This window comes from Sinohyriopsis cumingii, chromosome 19, assembly GCF_028554795.1.
Source record: "Sinohyriopsis cumingii isolate HCF-2022 chromosome 19, ASM2855479v2, whole genome shotgun sequence".
Classification (NCBI taxonomy): domain Eukaryota; kingdom Metazoa; phylum Mollusca; class Bivalvia; order Unionida; family Unionidae; genus Sinohyriopsis; species Sinohyriopsis cumingii.
In genome coordinates, this window is record NC_142979.1 from 41,345,986 (window position 1) to 41,360,274 (window position 14,289).

Genomic DNA, 14,289 nt, shown 5'->3' on the forward strand with positions numbered 1-14,289 from the left:
AAGAAAAATGGTTTCCACACAATGACATTAGTTTGATGTAGCAGACTTTGTGGATAGCTTACACTTGGGATAAAGCAGATGCCTGCCGATTTAGGATCAAAACGTTAATCATTAAAGTCAGTGAGGATGAAACAAGAAAACTGGTTTCTGCACAATAACATTAGTTCTACCTCACACACCTGGACCAAACATTGTGGATAACTTGATACAAGGAAGAAGTCAATCTGTTTTTGATCAAAAGGTCAGAGATCAAGGTCACTGACTGAAAAAACGAAAAGTAGTTTCAGCACAACAAAATCATAAGATTTTGACAAAGTACCTTTTGCACAGCATGTGGATAATTTACAGGTTGGATAAGAAAGAATCCTGTTGATTTTTTTTAGGTCAAAAGGTATAGTTATTATGGCAGAAAGGAGAAGAATGATCTCTGCTATAAAACATTATGTACCTTAAACAAAGCTTGTGCTAGGCTTACAGTTAAGGCATGGAGAGGCCCAAAAGAAACAGGTCATCAATTTGGGGTTGAAAAAATGGGTTTTGCAAATTAACTTTTGTTCTAGAGTAAGTTCCTTGACCAAACATCAATGATGGCTTTCATATATGGTGATAAAATAATAAAGAAAGGTCCTTGGATTCTGGAGTCTAAAGGTCAGTGGTCTTGATCTTGGCAGTTCAATAAGAAAATTATAGTTTTCACTTTTTAAGTTTAGTTCATGGCCACATATTTTGACCAAAAGGTCAAGATCAATGAGACTCGTAGATCCCAAAAAATGCCCATGGCAAGTAGTGCCATTAAGGACTATTAAACATGAGGTGGATGTATAATGTGACATTCATGGTGTTTTTGTTAAGCTTTCTAAACATGTACTTTTTACGAATACTTTTATTAAGCATGTGCTTTTTTATGAATACTTTTGTTAAACATGTACCTTTTTATGGGGAAACTGAATGGCTGAGTAGTCAAAAGCACTCCTCCTTCTAGGGTTTTCCCAGGTTCTTCCACCATAAGTAATACTAGCTACCACGTAAAGCCGATCTTGTGTTGAAAAATTATGCTAAAACCCCATAATAACAACTTTGTTTGAATTCTTTTGTTAAACTCTATCCATATAAGTGTCTTAACAAGAAACAGGCAGAATAATCCAGATCGATCTATCTTGGGCAAGTTATTCAAAATTTTACTTAACACAAATTTTAATACTAATTTTTCTTATCCGTCAGACAAGGAATAGCTTCCAGCCCCAAATTAGCCATGGCATGTTTTCCAGCTGACACTATGGATAAGAAGTTTTATTCCAGTTAATACCAAGGATAACAAGTCTATTTCCAGTTAACACTAGGAGTAACAAGTTGAATTTGAGTTAACACTATTGATAACAAGTCAAATTCCAGTTAACATTAGGGATAACAAGTCTAATTTCAGTTAACACCATGGATAACAAGCCTAATTCCAGTTAACACTATGGATAACAAGTCTAATTAATTCCATTTAACATTATGGATAACAAGTCTTGTTTGATTCATTACAGGAACATGCCTTTGAATCGAGCCAGAAATACAAGGAAGGAAAGTACATCATAGAGCTAGCCCATATGATCAAAGACAATGGCTGGGAATGAAAGAGACATATATACACCACCCTGACTTTAATCATCATGGATAATAAAGCATACATGGAAAATGCACCTTTTTTTAAGTGTCTCATGCAAGAGAACTCTACCATGTTTGAGCTTAGTTGTGTGAAGTTGTTACCTTTAGAAGGCTTAATGAGCAGTTCAGTCAACAATTTTGATGATTTCAAGAAATAGACATGGACTACTGTTGACCAAGTTTCATAATTCATGTTTAGGATCATGATAAATAGAGAAACATTCTTTTCTGACATGATGCATAGAGGAATTGTAGATAAACTTTTGAGGTAAGCAGAAAGCACCACCCGACCTGGCTGCATTATCTATCACAGTGTAATATTGAAGTATCAGCATATTGTGATATTTTTCATTGCTACATTTGATGGCAGTAACACACCAGAGAGACAATGGGAAAATACAGATTTACTTACATGTAGCACATTTGACAGCATTATTGGAATTTGTTGTGACATCATATCAAACAACATTGTCACAGAATTGAGGTAGGGTGCATATGAAGGGGATAAAATGGGATTTTCACCATTTAAACTATATTGTTCACCATCAGAGCCAAGATTTGTCAGCTAGATTGAGAAAACTCATCATAATTACCATTTAGAAGCATTGTGTTCTTTGTGCATTGGCATGTTGTTAGACCATTGTAAATTTGTTGAATTGTTCAGACATTGTCATTGTTTTTTTGTTGGTGTGCAAAGGTTCTGTATTCCCATCCACAAGATTTAAATGATCATTTTAACAGTTGTTATTGAAGTTAGAAATAGTAATCAACTATGATACCCCCTTTCATTTTTTTTTCCTTGAGTTACTCTATGTGCTGTGTGTAATATGTATCGAACAGCAGACTTGGATTTGTGGTCATATAATGTAATGGCAGACATTTTGCATTATGTTCTTAAGTATTGTATTGATGCTGATGCATACTAAACCAGTCAAGAATCACTCATCAATGCTGCAAGTTAAGCCATCTTCTATTTCTTTCCATGTAGGTATTAACTGTATTGATTTCAGCAAGTTGCTGTGTTCTATGCACCAGTTGTTGTGTTCTGTGGACCAGTTGCTGCCTTTGTGCCGCAAGATGACAGTTTTTACAGGCTTGACTCATGAAATGAGTAATATAGACAGCTGAGATGGTATAAGTTTTGGATGAGTGTTTCATCACAAAGATAACACTGTTGTGGCCAGTGGTACAGAGATGCTCCAAAATCGCATGATTGCCTGATTAGTTGAATATTTTTATGAATTCGTGCACTTGGAAAGTGTTGATGCATGAGAACTCCCACAAATTAGTTTCAAGTCATGCATATGAAAATGTACTCTGCGCAGTATATGATTTTATTCAAACATTTTCACCCATAAAGTTCTTGTTGAGACAAAAGTCAAGCCTGTAGAAATATTATTGCGCTTGTCACAATGTGTGTGTTTTCGTAACTGTTTATACATCGGGTTTCTTGGGCTTGACATGAATGGTTATTAGACTAAATTTTATTGGCACATTGGGATACTTAACAAGTATTTTGTTGTCGTAGTTGTAACCTTTTTAGAAACACACATTCATAATACGGGCTATCTAGAAGACCCAAAATGGTTGAGCCTCGTTGTGGTTCATCTTTAGATGATGAATTTGTTTGGCAAAAACTGGCTGGTCATGGTGATGAAGGCAATTTATTTTTAAAGTTAGGAAGTATATCAGATTATTGGAGCTAGGAAAGTGTTAATGGAGATACCAGTGAGTGATTTTTAACTTTAAAAAATGGCATTAAACATAAGTCAGATGTTCATGCTGATTTGACAAACACAGACAGCATGATGGTCAATCCTTCATTTCAGAGATATTTTGAAATGGCAGACAAATGGGCAGAATTAAAGTACAGATAATTTAAAAGTAGATTGCCCATCTTGTTTCTTTTCTCGTCACAATTTAGACCTGCAGGATCATGTGCTACAAAATCATATAGCCCTAGCATTAAAATTATGATTAATAAATAAGAATCTAAAAATTATAGTAGTTTAGTAAAGCTATTATTTGATCAAAGTACATCTATTTGAACAATTTGATTATGTCATTAATGGACTTGTAATTGTAATACAGCATTATGAAAATGTAAATCTGGCATAGAAGTCAGTAGAGTGCTAATTCAAGCAAGTTAAACTTTGGCTGAACTCATGTTTGTGAAAAATCTTATTTTGGAGCAGAAGTATCCAAAAGACAATACCTGTGAGCTTCAGAAAATTGTATACAACAGCCATAAAGAACAGTTTTCCAGCTTATTCCTGCTGGATAAGCTGACCATGTATTTACATCTTCAGACTAAAAGGGAGTTCTCAGTACAGAACAGTATTCATACACAGATAAGAAACAACAAATTAATGCTTACAGAACTATAGGCAACATCTTTTAAAGATTTTGATTTCAGTTGGGGTTTTACAGTCTAACAGGAAGAAAGAGAGATTAATATTAAAGTATGTAAATATTGAGCTCTGGCTTTTTCCTCCTCCCCATCATTTTTGTTCTACTCCCCCCTTACTTTTGTGACAAGGGGGAAATCCCAACTTAGGATAAAAACATGGGAGCATCTCAGCAGGTACATATGATGGCAGATCACAAAGTTAACTCTGTTGTGGTCACTTGATGGCAAATCACAAAGTTAACACTAGTGTGGTCACTTGATGGCGAATCACAAAATTAACACTATTGTGGTCACTTGATGGCAGATCGCAAAGTTAACATTATTGTGGTCACTTAATGGTAGAACACAAAGTTAACACTATTGTGGTCACTTGATGGCAGATCACAAAGTTAGTTAACACTATTCTGGTCACTTGATGTCTGATCACAAAGTTAATATGATTGGATTGTGGTCACTTGATGGCAGTACACAAAGTTAACACTATTGTGGTCACTTGATGGCAGATCACAAAGTTAGTTAACACTTTTCTGGTCACTTGATGTCTGATCACAAAGTTAGTTAACACAATTATGGTCACTTGATGGCAGAACACAAGTTTAACATTATTGTGGTTACTTGATGGCAGATCTAAAGATATGGTGTTTGATGTTTATTATGCACAGGCAAATGTGGTTGTTAAGTCTGTAGTAATTTGCTTTAGAATTTATCAACCTTGGCCACCAAATTGCTAACACTGTTCACAACAGAGGGTAGACTGATACCAGAACAATGTGTGATGTGATGTGATTTGGATTTTTAACATAGCTTTAACAATTTTTCAGTCGTATCTCTATGAAGTATGCAGTGTGGCAGTTTATAGTGATGTCTAGCACTGGGGCATCATGTAGCATGATGTCCCACCCAGTCACATTTTCCTAACACCAGACTGACCAGTCCTAACACTAACCTCTTGATGCTGAATGCCCATTGAGGCAGCTGTTAGTACCATTTTTTAAGTTTTTGGTATGACTCGGCCAGGGATTGAACCCATGACCCCACAATAACAGAAGGAGCCATCTGTGTCATGCAGTGGAAAATTAACAACAGTGGAAGGAACAAAATGCAATTTGATGCTGCAAGGTTCAAAACCTTATTAATCAACTTTTCTTTTGCACCTCATCATTGTAATTTTTTGGCTGATATTTCAGGTTACTTTCAGCCTTCGTTTTTCCATTTTCATTACATTTGAGTTATTTGGTTTGTAGAGTGTTTTTTTCCTAGATGTCTGAGACTTTTTAAGAATTTGGTTTTATTTCAGTTTTGTTTCCTAATATTGGCATTTTTCTCTTGGTTCTGTGTTCCATTATTGTGAAAACAGTGCCCATTGGATTTATACATTAACCCTCAAGAACATATTGATGTTTGTAACAAAAAATTATGAAGAATATATTTCTCATCACAGTAGCATTATTTTCTGTCTTGGAAAGAAAATGACAAGCTAAAAAGATTATACCGGTTCCAAAATCAATAAGTGTAATGAATCTCTTGAAAATATGCAAGCATTTGCATTTGGTTGATTCTAAATTTATGTTGTCTGTGATGAATTCATTAATTTTTCTTACATCCACATGATAAAAATGTTGATTGTGATATTAAGTAGTAAAATAATTAAACAGAAACAAATAATATAAAGAATAATGTGATCTTGGGAATTATAAAAAAACAGTGACATGATTGACAAAAATGTATATTTGAAATGCTATATAGACCTGTATACATATGTGTATTTCAGATACTATATAGACCTGTATACAGATGTGCATTTGAAATGCTAGATAGACCTATATATAAATGTGAAATGACAATTGGTATCCTTTTGAGCTTTGAAATGGGAGCAGAGTCACAGCAACCTGTTTCCCTGGTAATGAAAGTAATTCAGGTTTCTTAAAGTTCAGTCACAATTCGTTTTAAGGATGGTGTGACTTGTTTTACAAACTAAGCCATAAACATTAAGCATGAATTTCACCAAATGATATTCAGTTTTTATTAAAATTATTTGACATGATGATTTACTTTGCATATTCCTTCGATCTTCTGTTATTTCTGTCATTAGGATAATCCTTAAATGGCACTATTTTTTTTATTGCATGGAGAAATTCGTCTTTAAAAGCATTTTCCCTTTATGATTTGGGATTTTATTTCTAAATTTATTATGGTTCAAAATTGTATTACAGAATAGGGAAAGAGACCAAGTAAAACAAATTTTTTCACCAGCCTGAAATAATGATCTAACCCATATGTTAAAATTATAGCTTACAGGTTGCATTTAGAAGCAAAAACAAGCTTGAACTGTTAGGCCTGGAATTCCAAAGGATACAGTTGGTACTTGTATACATGGTATATATAGTATACATGGTATATATAGTATATATTTGTATACATGGTATATATAGTATATATTTGTATACATGGTATATATAGTATATATTTGTATACATGGTATATATAGTATACATTTCTATACATGGTATATATAGTATATATTTGTATACATGGTATATATAGTATACATTTGTATACATGGTATATAAAGTATACATTTGTATACATGGTATATATAATATACATGGTATATGAAGTATATATTTGTATACATGGTGTATATAGTATACATTTGTATACATGGTATATAAAGTATACATTTGTATACATGGTATATATATAATATACATTTGTATACATGGTATATAAAGTATACATTTGTATATATGGTATATATGGTATACATTTGTATACAAGACATATAGTATACATTTATATATTTGGTAGGTCTTGATCTCTTGGCATGCAATGTTCTCAGGAAAATAGCCTCCCTGTGCTATGTGATAATTTTCATTTTTTTTCTCGAGGGAATGCTATGTGTAACTTGTCCTATTATTAATCATATATCATGAAGCTAATCATAAAATGGTATGGTTATAACAACAACAATGGAGTCGATGTATGGCATGTAGTCAGCTTTGTAGATCAGTTTGTTAGATTAACCAATTCAGTATTTTGTTCAGTCTGTTAGTTAGCTTGTATTTCTCATAGACATATTGTAACAAGCAATTTACTGACCACATTCATGTTTGGTTGATTTTTCAGCAAGATAATTTTGCCGGTTAAATGCAGAGCAAGTTCTTTTCTTACCAGCGTTATTTTTACCTTTTCTATTAAAAATGTATCCGTCTATAATGGAAAACCCTCAGCACATATAGTTTTGTGACTGTTCTTTGTGCTGCTCTGTCTGCAAATATCATTAAGCGTTTTTTGTCCGTATCTATTAACTAATGTCCATATCTATTAACTATACACAAGTATTTACTGTGGTGTACAATTTAAAAAAAAATATCTAACATATTGTTACAAAGCAGTAATCACTACCATCGTTTTAACATCATAACTTGTGTTACTGACACTTGTGTCCCTTTATCATTGCCATTGTTTATTAGAATTGATATCACTGTTTATTTTGATGCCAGCTATTGCATATGTTGTCATTGATGGTTAGAAATTTCAGGTGAGAAATCATTTCATTAAATTCAAGACATTTTGTGATTGAATCTTTCTAGGCTTGTTGTCCATGTATTTTTGCTATGTAATTGACTGACAACCAGTATTTTCAAGGTCATACAAAAAATATCAGGGATGATATTTCATCAGAGTAGACGTAAAAATCCCACAGCATGGCATATTTCTGTTAAACCGAATCATCAAACAGGTTTTAAAAAAATCTTAGGAAAATTTGGCAACTGTAGTACCTTACTTTGAAATTCTATTACCTGTCCAAGCTGATTTTTTCTGTTGTGAAATACTTCTGTGATAATTGAGCATATATTTGGGTACAATTCAACATGTTTGGATTGGTTAAGTAATAGTTTTGAACATAATATGAACAAGCATTGCAATGGTTTTTGATGATTGGCAGTAGTTTTGAACATGATATCAGCAGACTCTGCCATGGTATTTTACAAATGGCATGGCTTTGAACCTTGTTTCAGCAAACACTCATGGCATTTCATGACACAAAGTGGTCTTCAACATGATAACGGCAACACTATTACGGCATTTTATGATAAGAAGTGGTTTTCAGTATGATATCTGCGAACACTGTCATGGCATTTTATGATAAGTGGTTTTGAACATGATACTAGCAAATGCTGTCATGGCATTTAATAGATAATAGTGATTTTGAACATGATATCAGGAAACACTGCCTTGGCATTTGATACATGATAAGATAATAGTGGAGTCAGCTTTCTAGTTTAGAACATAAATACAGTTACCATCTCATTAAATGGTAAATCTATCTCTTCTCCTGAAATTGCTGGATTGAGTATTTCTTGCTCAAAATATTCAAGCGCCTTCCTATTCAGTCCTAAAATTAATGCATACAAATAGAATGATGATGACTCTGTTGCAGAATAAAAGTGTGATTTTTTTCTTAATCATTGATTAATTACATTTCAATAGAGCTATTACATTAATCTCAAGAAAAGGGGGGTATTTTATGGTTTGGAAGAAAAAGTATTCAGGTTTTAAAAGAATTCATATGAACTTTTTTTTGTTGTTGTTAGTCCAATTTGATTGTTCTTTAATGACTCTGCAGTGGTTAGCTATTAGGAAGAGAGATATCTCATTTTACATTTTATACTCAAAATTCCAAATGTACAAAAGGAAATTATCCTCAGTGTTACCCTTTCAGCCATGAACACCTCATCACACAGTACTCATAAACCTTTGATAATTGTAACCTCTGAAAGTGGACATAGCAGCAGTGCATAAAACACTTAATGAATCGTTTTGGATGCAGTTGACTTAGTGTATATAGTATTAGCAGTCTACATCTTGTTAGTGACCGTCAGACAGTGTATATAACATCAGCAATTTTTATCTTGTTAGTGACTGCCAGACAGTGTATATAACATCAGCAATTTTATCTTGTTAGTAACTGCCAGACAGTGTATATAACATCAGCAATTTTATCTTGTTAGTGACTGCCAGACAGTATATATAACATCAGCAATTTTTTCTTGTGTGTGACTGCTAGACAGTATATATAACATCAGCAGTTTTTTTCTTGTGTGTGACTGCTAGAGTATATAGCATAGCAGCTTCCATCTTGTCAGTCACCACCAGACAGTATATATAGCAATAGCAGTCTCCATCTGATCAGTGACTGCCAGACAGTATATATAGCAATAAAAGTCTCCATCTTGTTAGCCACTGCCAGACAGTGTATACATCATTAGCAGTTTACATCTTGTTTGTGCATAAGTTGTATTTTTCAGTTTTTTTTCCCCTAGATCTTGTATATTGTCATTATTTCAGTCTTTCATATATTGTCATTGTCGTGAATATACAGACATCATGTTGTCACTTAACCATTTTATATTGTGATAGTTTTGTATTCTATTGTAGATAATCTATACAACTGCTTTGTTTTTCTTTAGCTGTTAATATTTTATATTACTTTTTTCCCTCCCAAAGACTGTTTTTGATGACTTGCCTTGAAGTCATAGCTGTGCTGGTAGTTACGTTGTCCTTTCAACATTGTATCTTTATTCAGAGACCATGCTACTGCCAAGGGCTTGTGAACTCCTGTAGTGATTTTGGTTCAGAATACATGTATCCAACAAATATTGATTCAGATTTGCAATTCTGGTTGAATCAGATTTTAAAACTCACAAAGTACTTAAACATTTACTGAGTTGAACGTTTTGTTTTGAAAAAATGTCTGAAATATAGGACACTTTGAAAGCCATGAACCCACCTGTAAGAAAATGTCTGAAGTCGATAAGCATTCCAATATTCCTTTGATGAAAATGAATTCATTAGATTGTGTATGAATTGTATCATGTGAAATTAAGTAATAAACTTGTTGAATGATACTTTCAGCAGGTTACTTGGTGTTTTTAGATGGGATTATTCCATGTTAGAAGGCATTCTTTTGTTGTCATCTTTGTTATTTTTTTTGTTAATTGAATCAAGTCTGGTCTACCTTATTATCAAGATTGACTTGCAACTCGAAAACAGACATTTGTAGTACTTTTTCCCATATGAAGTTTAAATATTCGCTTTTTCATGTAAAATTGTTGTGCTTGCATCATCTCATGTTGGTAAATCCCATGGTAACTGTACTTATTCGTACAGTAATCTTTTCAAAAGATTAAGTTAAAAGGACACATTCTTTGTAATAATAAATAAATAAATGTGTAATTTGACCCACTGAACACTGGTGTAACTCAGACCTATTGTAATAAAATAGATTCGATATTTTTTTTTAAATGTTCCATTTTATTTTGTTTTGATTATCAAATTTTTCTACAACAAAAACTTCTAATTTTATAGTTCCTTCAGTTGTAAAGTGCATTGTGATATGCAGACACCTGTCAGGTTCAATCAAAGATCATTCTGGCAGAATAGTTTGGTTTTCTGTGCCTCAGCATCTTCAAAATCTTTTTCCTCCAATACAAGTTACAATGCTCCCAGACTTTTATATGTTACTATGCATATATAAAGTTTGCATACATTTTTTGTTTGTTTCAATTATAGTATCTGTGATTAATATGTAAAGTATTTTAGTGCATTTTCTTATTGGTTGTAAATATGTTTGCTGATTTCAATGACAAGTTTCAGTTTCAGTCACATTTATCTCCCTAGGCAAAGTGTGTTGTTAATTTTGGATCAGTTACATAAGCGCTTGTAGAGTGTTATCAGTGTTATTTTTATGTAATTTCTATGAGGACTGGCTTTTCATGAATGATGACTGATCATAGCCCTGTTGACAAGTTTGTACCATCATAGTATTATATTCAAGGCATGAAGAAGTTAAAATTCTTTTCTTTGCCAAATTAAATTTAACTGTAATGTTTTCATCTAAATAATATAATAAAAAATATTTGACCTTTGTTTGGGGGGGGGAAAGAGAAAATTAGCTTTGTAAACCAGTAACCCTATGATATTAGCCCTTCTTTGTGTCACTCAGTATGTTATTTCCTGCTTCATAAAACTTCACATTGGTCGTACTGGTATTTTCTGGGGATCTTCCTCAGTCTGTTATACTGGCCACCATACTGTACAGTATGTAGTCTGTCTTGTGATGAAAAATGATGTTAAACCCCAAATTAATAACATAAAAACTGTATTTAACAAGTGACATTAATCGTATAACATGATCAGTGACATTAATTGTATACTGTGTTGAGTGATTTTGACACAAATACATAATGTCCTCTAAGTTTCTTTCATTACACTTATTATTATCGGCATTTGGAGGTATAATCTTGCTTTACTAGCTCATAACTTTTTTATAAAATCAACTTGTGCCAGATGTTTGTAAGGCAGACATCTTAATGCTGGAGTGTTGTTAAAGGGAAGTAATATTGTAAGCTTATTATTTCCTATGATAATTACTACATGTACTAAGGTGCTGTTATTCCATTTAACCAGGCTGGCTTTAAACTTTTGAATGGCTTTGGAGAAAAAAAGAGCCTTTGTTTCAAGTGATGGCTTGGGGCTTCTTGTGCATTCTTAAAGGAAAGGAATTACTTGTCAAAAAGGGCTTTAAATAACTTCATCTGTATTATGTATAAATTAGAGCGTTGCTGATTATCACGCATGGGCTTGTCATGGGAAAATTGCAATAACTTCAAAACCCTTGTCTAAAGTGATGTCAGATTTTTGGACATGAAATTTAAATCTGTGATTTGCATTCTTTAGTTATGAATTTGATAAACTCTCTCGCTCGCTCTCTCTCTCTCTCTCTCTCTCTCTCTCTTTTGTAAGAATGAGATGTCATTTTTTATCAGTGTTAAATTCTAGTCATTTGCAAACTTCTACCAGAAGGATTAATATTTCTTCACAAAGTCTGAGTTGATGGCTTTAGAATTTGTATTTAGAATTAACTTGAGCTTTTTCTTAGAATTGTTGAAAAGAATTTCATTGTTCTTGAAGTAACAATAATGATGTCAGGTTGTCTGCCGCCAAAGATTCATAGTTAGACTGAACTATTCTATACATTTCATATCATTGCCAGAAATACATCAGTTCTGCAGTAGCCTTGTTACATGTAGATAAATTATTATTTTTTTCCATCAATGTTATTGATGTTTTGTTTCATTTTGCCCTATCTGGACTTTAAACTTTGAATTTTATTTTGGTAATACCCATCATTGAATTAGTCATCGTATCCATCATCTTGTGTACCATTTCTTTCTATCTATGTATAAGTTGTATCAAGCTACAGAACAACATTGACTCTGATCTGTTGTCACATAATGTGTTGGCACATCAGTCTGTATTTTTTGTAGTTGGATAGGACCTATACCTGAGTATATATGGTAGGTTTACACTTGTTTTCACTTAAGTTTGCCTTATACACAATTGAATAATGTTATGTCCTGATTGGTCTCCTTGTATCATATTTCATCGTTATGTATCTAATAAATATCTTATGCCATCGTGTACTTGTAGAAAAAATTCATCAGTTGATGTAATGATATCGTATCATATTGCATGCCATTTGTGACTTGTCTCACAATTGTTTTCCATTTCTAATTGATTTGGTCATTGATATGTCCTCAATTATGGTTTATATTGTTTGGCCCTTATGATGTCAGTCTGCATAATCTAGTTGATGACATACATAATGACAGCGTCTTGTGTGTAAAACATAAAGTCCGTTTTTCTTCAGATTAGTGTAAATGGGTTAAATTTAATTGAAATTATATTATTTTCAAAAATTGTTTATTGAGAAGGATAGATTGCATTCTTTATAGTTCATGAGGGCCACATTTTATATTCCAAATACATCCTATCATTGTATAAATACTCATGGTATGAAAATAAAGCGTAGTAACATGACATTATTTTGTATAGGTCATGATATTTATTTATCTGTAAATTTGGTGTAAGCTTTGAGGCTTTAAAGTAATAAATAACCTAATAAACTATTCAGTTATTTGCTTTGTATGTTGACTAGAAAAACATCTTGGATGATGATGTGCATGTACAAAGGGGGGGGGCTAGAGAGGGGAGATAACCCATTCAGATTAACAGTGAATGTCATTTCATATTAAGGGACAGCATAACGTGCACTACATCTACTTTCAGGTTGGCTTTCTTGTCTGAACAAGTTCTCAGTTTGGAATGTGTTTTCCCCATTTTTATATAGCTGCTTTATCCCTTCCTCAGCTTCTAACCGCTATGGTGGCCTAGTGGTTAGAGCATCCGCCTCGGAAGCAGGAGGTCGTGGGTTCGAACCCTGGCCGAGTCGTACCAAAGACTTACAAAAATGGTACTAACAGCTGCCTCGCTAGACGCTCAGCATTAAGAGGTTAGTGTTAGGACTGGTCAGCCTGGTGTCAGAATAATGTGACTGGGTGGGACATCATACTACATGTCTGCAGCATGATGCCACAGTGCTAGACATCACTATAAACTGCCACACTGCAGACATCGTAGCAATATGACTGAAAAATTGTTAAAGCTGCGTTAAAAATTGTAATCACACACACACTCCTCAGCTTCTTTTAACAACTATATCCAACCCACCAGTACCAGTAACTTCTTATCAGGCTCCCTATTGACAAAACTCCTTTAAACAGTGTAACCAACCCACTATTAACTTATTACCCAACTCCCTATTTACACAACTCCTTTTAACATGTGTAACCAACCCACCAAGTAATTAATCAGACTCCCTATTTACACAACTCCTTTTAATCTGTGTAACCAACCCACAATGAGCTTATCAGTCTCCCTATTCACACAATTCTTTTAACCTGTTTGACCAACCCACCATGAACTTATCAGACTCCCTATTTACACAAATTTAGCCTGTGCACCCAATCCACCATGAACTTGTTATCAGACTTCCAAGTTACACAACTCCTTTTAATCAGTGTATCAAACCCACCAGTACCAGTACCGTGTTATCAGACTACCTATTTACACAACTCCTTTTAACCTGTGTAACCAACCCACCATTAACTTGTTACCAGACTCCCTATTTACACAACTCCTTTTAACCACTGTATCCAACCAGCCATTAAGTTGTTACCAGACTCCATATTTACACAACTAGTTTTAGCTCTCGATCCAAGTCAACCCAGTATGACAGCCGTTTCTCTCCATTTATGCCTGTTCTTGGCTCATTAGCGGCACGAAGTAGCCTTTAATGTGCAGATTTGCTCGTAAATACCAAT

At 33.6% G+C, this 14,289-nt stretch overlaps 1 protein-coding gene across 3 annotated transcripts in view; it reads left to right on the plus strand.

Annotated features, from left to right (window-relative positions):
• LOC149775558 (protein yippee-like 1) overlaps positions 1-13,035 on the plus strand; it is an 87,732-nt gene extending 74,697 nt beyond the window's left edge. For all 3 annotated transcript variants that reach the window (XM_089943949.1, XM_089943951.1, XM_089943950.1), the window contains exon 5: positions 1,530-13,035. In XM_089943949.1, coding sequence (XP_089800075.1) covers positions 1,530-1,619 — 90 coding nt within the window. In that variant the 3' untranslated portion in view covers positions 1,620-13,035. The remainder of the gene's footprint in view (positions 1-1,529) is intronic.
• The last annotated feature ends 1,254 nt before the right edge of the window (positions 13,036-14,289 follow it).